The following is a 5935-nucleotide window of genomic DNA, read 5'->3' on the forward strand; positions in this document are numbered from 1 at the left end:
GGAATGTTTTATTCGGCTCATCGCCGTTCTTTTATATGCTTACAATCTACCTTATGAGTAATCTAATTTACAAACTTACATTTCTAAGTTGTTAGTCATGCTTATGATTCTACGTTGTTGTGCATGCATACATAAATGTATATGGGTTCAATCGAGTTTATGTTATTGGAGAAGTGCAGCGCAAGCTAAATTGATTTGAGTACTTTGGCCTAGTTATTGCCAAAAGTATATTGAACTTTTTACTTAATATTGTGTGAACATTTTGTTTTGCTTAGCTGTCATGCTACAGGAGCCGATTTTGTCAAGACGGAGCGAGAAAACTGCTTTTTGAGCAAACCTTTTATTATTGAATCATGGGTGTGCTTATTGTTTTATTATTTTACTTTTGTTCCTTAGTGCTACTTATTTCGCCATCACACAATCCTGCTAAAAGCATCTAAATATGTGCACATTGGAGCTTTGCGAAGATGCGTCCAATTGCGAGTACTTCTTTACCTGTATTATGGAAGGATAGCTAGTTTATTTTTAACAAAATACACAAAATAAAAAAATAATCCTACCTCAAAATTTCTGCTAATTGATGTTTTGTTTCGCAGCCTACTTTGACACATATATCTCCTGTTTGTCGTTTCTTGCTCTTTTTTGACATTTCAGCAAGTGTATGGGTAAGAGAACTGAAAACTTGCAATTGTGTGCGTACCAAGAATGAATGAATGGGTTAGCGCCGTCTTGAAGGGTGGTGTTTTTTTTTTTTTTTTTACGAGGAGGAAGCATCGAAAGCCTAACCCCGTCAGTGTGAGACTTTAACCCAAACTAAACCTCCTACCGTCATGTACCGTTCCCCTCCCGGTACCACCGTCAAGTATTTCGTCGGAAGGTGGGTTGAGCACGAAGCTCTACGTTCGTTGCAGTCCTGATGCAGTCCGTTGAAAGTTGCATCAACTTGGAGCCGTCCTTTGTCTTCGAAAAAGCACCCACCCTTGTCGGGTCCATGCGTCCCCGCCCGCCATGTTTCGTCCGCCTATTATATAACGCCTCTGCTTATCTTCATGCCTCAGCAGCTACTGCCTCGACCAAATATCGCGCCTGGTGGTAGATATTTCATCTGGGCGTAGTTATGTGTCGTCCATTTCGACGCTGCTCATCTCTTCTCAGTTGGGTCAAAATGTGCGTGACTGCATTGTTCACCGCTTCCCATTTTTCAACGGATTCTATCATGTGAACTACCATGTTTTCAGGTGTGGGGTGTTCTCCAAATACAGAGCGAATGTGGTTTCTATCCAGGCTGAAGGGTGGTGTTAGCACACAAAGTTTGTGTCGGCGTCAGTTTTACGCTAGCGCTATCTTGGCGCTGGTGCAATATTGACGCCGGCGCTTTTCTCTGGGCGGTGTTAGCACAGTAACGCCAACCATTGTGCTAGCTCAATTGCGCGGCGCAGCGCAGTGTTACCCATGCCTAATTTTCAGTCTTGTACAAAAATTTTAGTGAACGGACGTGTTGTGCTATATTATTTTCAGCACTAGCGGGCTTTTACAAAATAAGCATTTGCATATGTAAATGCCACTTGTTTGTATGTCCCCGTATATTAAAATGTATCAGAAAAGTAGCATTAAATATGGGGATACATATCTTGTAAGAATGCTTTAATACTGTTCCATTAATGCATTTTTTTATGTTTGAAACATCAATACAGCCATATGCATACAGCAGTAGTACAAGTGTATGATTAGAGTAAGCATACGCTCTGAGAAACCACGCGTGTTAAATGGAAATGAAGGTTCATTTATACTGGCATGTATACACAGCAGCAAGCTCATGCCACCAACAGCGATGCCGTATGCATAAAATTTCTACTGGGTTCATTTATAACCTAATCGCAGCGTATGTATGTAAAATACATACATAAATATCGTCGTTTAAAGTGCAAAACCGCGTATCAACAAAATGCAAAACCGCGTATCAGCAAAATGCAAAACCGCATATGTGAAGTTGTAGAAATTATTTTCTAGAGTATATTTCAGGACGAATGGGTAAGGTTTGAGCCAAGAGCTTTTGTGAGCAAATCCAATTTTTGGCAGCCAATGTCAGCTACGCGGGTTTGCAGAATCACGATACGCGGTTTTGTACCTTAAACGACGATATTTACATATGTTGATTGCAATTAATGTGGATCTGTTTTTCTTTTAGTAATCTATGTCAGTACGTATGTATTTATGGACATATGAATGCATAATACGCGAAACATTTTTCGTCATATCAGATATGTAATGTTCGTTTGATTTCACAAAATGAGATATCAAATTAAAGGGCTTAGCCAGTGGATGTGCAATAACTTCTTATTTTTTCAAAAAGAGTTGCCACCTTTTAAAAAAAATATTTTCAAATTATTTTTAAGTTGCATCAATTATTACATTATGAGTATCGATCGAAATTGTTTTGAAAGGGCTTTTTTTGTTAATTAATTGTAGAAGGGTTGCCACCTGTTTCAAAAAGCAAACTCGACTTAAATAAAGGCAGAAAAATTGGAATGTACATACTGATATAGATGTCCGACGAAAGTGGTTTGAAAATATTTTGCAGAGGGTTGCCACCTTGTTACAAAGCTAGACTCATTATAAGCAATAGGTTAAATAAATAACTTCAACTTGAATATAAATCAAAATTGCTTTGAAAAAAACTTTATTTTTAAACCACATGTAGGAGGGTTGCCACCTAATTTTATAATTAAATTCAATTGAAATTAAGAGTATTAGATAACTTAAATATGTATCACAATACAAGTGTCAGACGAAATGGTTCACCGAGGTCGAGTCGAACTAAATAAAATTTTATGAAATATTGAAACATGGGCGTAAAACAAAGGAGTATTAGGAAATATTTAGTTTGAGCATTTATAACATTAAAGAGGGTTTCCACCTGTGTAAAAAGTTAAACTCAAATTATTTACTAAGTAAAATGAATGTGTTCTTAATAATATCACGTATTGTACGTTTAAGTCCAGGTCAAGACGAAGGCGCTGGACTGATCCTTTTTTTATCACATGCCGAAATTGTAACATTTTTCCTTATTTTAATTGTAAGTATGTACACAGTATGCAACTGCACCCGCCTTTAACCTACCTGGGAAGACGTATACATCCTTACCTACATACATTCGTACATACATATGCATAAATAGGGTTGCCAAATTTTTTATGAGCGAAATCAGTACGTTAGACTTTTCCATGTTAAACAAATCAGTACTTTTCAGTACATTTATTCAAAGCAAAATTATGAATGTAAGTAACAAATAATCCTCTAAAACGCCAGAATAAAGTTCATAAAAAACAAAAGTGTTACTCATTTTAACATGAGTGTACACATCACTACACAGAAGCCAATAAATTATGTTATATTTATGTCATTTTTGTATAGCAATATTGAGATCATTTCCATCTTCAGTGTTTAAATAGTCAAAAAATTCAATACATTTCATTTTAAAATACATACTTTCAATTTGAAGTTCACTTCAAAAAAATTTTTATTAAAAGCCGGTTTCTCTCTTTGAGCCAGGAAGTAAACTTTATACTCAAGATCCTCTCAGTTGCTTCGTTTGAGTGTGGTATTGAAAAAAACACAATATTTACGCGCCGGCGTCTTTGGATTTTTAAGGCGCTCGCACGTAAAGAAAATAAAGTGAAAAAAAACAACAGCGTATTAGTGTGTAATTCTTAACAATAATAACAAATGTTTGCTTTATTGGTGGAGGAAAATGTTTAATAAAACAGTGTGAATTGAAATAGATATTTTGCTGGTAGCTTGGTGAGATTACCTTTCTGACGTGGTGTGGTGGCTGGCAGTCGCTATGCTGGTCTTCAAGGAAGTGAAGGAGTGCCAACAAACGAAAAAGGGTTTAAGCCCGCCGAACAGTAACCTTCGTTGAGTTTCCCTTCAACTCAGTTACCATACGGCGGGGCATATTGTTAACGGCTGGAATGTTAGACGTATCTTATATATGTGTGTGTGCACTCAGATACAAAATTATTTAACGCGCATTAGAGTGGTGCAGCATATTTAGGTATGGGCCTAAACATACAAAATTACATATTTTTCAAACTATGGAAAAGTACCACTATTTTACGGCTTCATCTATAAATCCTTATGGCTTAAATTAATTTTTCTACAACACAAAAACTTTGAAAGACTAAGAATTCGCTAAAAAGAGTATCTAACGCTATGCCTTGTATGCAAAACTCATTTACAATATCAGTAAATTGTGAAAAAGAATAGCAAGTTATNTGGACGTGGTTTTCATTTTCAATGCACTTTATTGCGTGTATTAACCAACTAAGCAATCTAATTTATTTTTATTTTTGGTAAGCTCCGGAAACCACTAACCCAAATATGGTTGCCTGCGCCAATAAGCCACAGACCGAAGATGGGGGGNGACGGATCGGGGTAGCCCGGTAAAAATTTGGATCGGCCAACCGCATAAACTGAAATGGCGCGGCAGCCGCGGGGTCGATGTCCGTTGTCGGGCTCAATCGGTTGTGTTGTGCCATGATTGTCGCCTGAGTTGTTACGCGTTCCGCGACACCGTATTTTCCTCTAAGTGCCAGCGAGCATCTCCGGTTTCGTCCAGAACCTCCGCGTTCCAATTGTAGGTCCCGCGCCAGACTAGCATCGATTACCGTGCTGGGCGCGCAGGGGTCAATTATTGCGCGGACCAGGTGCAGGCGGCCACCAGACTCGATTCGAACGATGGCGGTCGGTGAAATCGGCTGAAAAGGGCGTAAGATCGTTGTAGCCATAGTGTTGTTGTTTATGCGACCTGTTCGAAACCCCAGTCTTCGAACGGCCAGAGCTGCATTCTGCTCTTGGTTCTGCTCTTGTGGCCGGCGATATGGTGCTTTCCCAACAGTCTTACGTCGAGACAAGCGGAAAGGACCAGTTTCCGCGCCATCACGACTNTATTTTCCTCTAAGTGCCAGCGAGCATCTCCGGTTTCGTCCAGAACCTCCGCGTTCCAATTGTAGGTCCCGCGCCAGACTAGCATCGATTACCGTGCTGGGCGCGCAGGGGTCAATTATTGCGCGGACCAGGTGCAGGCGGCCACCAGACTCGATTCGAACGATGGCGGTCGGTGAAATCGGCTGAAAAGGGCGTAAGATCGTTGTAGCCATAGTGTTGTTGTTTATGCGACCTGTTCGAAACCCCAGTCTTCGAACGGCCAGAGCTGCATTCTGCTCTTGGTTCTGCTCTTGTGGTCGGCGATATGGTGCTTTCCCAACAGTCTTACGTCGAGACAAGCGGAAAGGACCAGTTTCCGCGCCATCACGACTTACCGTTGGGATATGGGGGCGGTCGGAAAGAACTAGTTCCCGAGCCACCCGCATGCTGTGATTGGGACTGGGCAGGCTGTCTGAAGGACCCAGTTGCAGAGCTGCTCTCCCTTCGTTTCTCATGTTCGAGTGGTGGTCGGAAAGAACGGGTTTCCGAGCCGCCACTTACTTCTACTNACTGCTCTCCCTTCGTTTCTCATGTTCGAGCGGTGGTCGGAAAGAACTCGTTTCCGAGCCGCCACTTACTTCTACTGGAGCGCCCTCAGTCGTAGCTTCGTCCATCTCTGCCTCCTCGACCTGCTGAGCCCATGACTTATAAGGCTCTTCTATGTGGATGGATAAGGCACCCTGGGAACTGTTGTCATCATCCTCTATATTGCGTGCTGGCTGCCTCCAATTATCGTTGGTCTCGATATAGAGCGAAGTATGATGCTTCTCACGGCACCTGTGACATCTGTCGGCGCTAGCACAATTTTCCAGACGGTGGAATGGCGAGAGGCAGTTCGGGCAGTAGCGGTGTATCAGGATCGCTCGCAGTCGTTCTTCTGCCGTCTTACCACGGTAGATGGGGCAAAGTCTTATGCCGTGGTCTTTGTCGCACAAGCGACAGGCGA

General features: G+C 41.3%; 1 protein-coding gene across 1 annotated transcript in view; it reads left to right on the forward strand.

The window, feature by feature from the left end:
• Positions 1-5750: 5750 nt before the first annotated feature.
• Positions 5751-5935, forward strand: part of LOC108369385 (F-box/LRR-repeat protein 4-like) — a 1643-nt gene continuing 1458 nt past the window's right edge. Inside the window, exon 1 of the mRNA XM_017624488.1 lies at positions 5751-5896. Coding sequence (XP_017479977.1) covers positions 5751-5896 — 146 coding nt within the window. The remainder of the gene's footprint in view (positions 5897-5935) is intronic.

This window comes from Rhagoletis zephyria, unplaced genomic scaffold (assembly GCF_001687245.7).
Source record: "Rhagoletis zephyria isolate East Lansing unplaced genomic scaffold, Rhagoletis_zephyria_1.1 Rzeph_scaffold_00058, whole genome shotgun sequence".
Lineage (NCBI taxonomy): Eukaryota > Metazoa > Arthropoda > Insecta > Diptera > Tephritidae > Rhagoletis > Rhagoletis zephyria.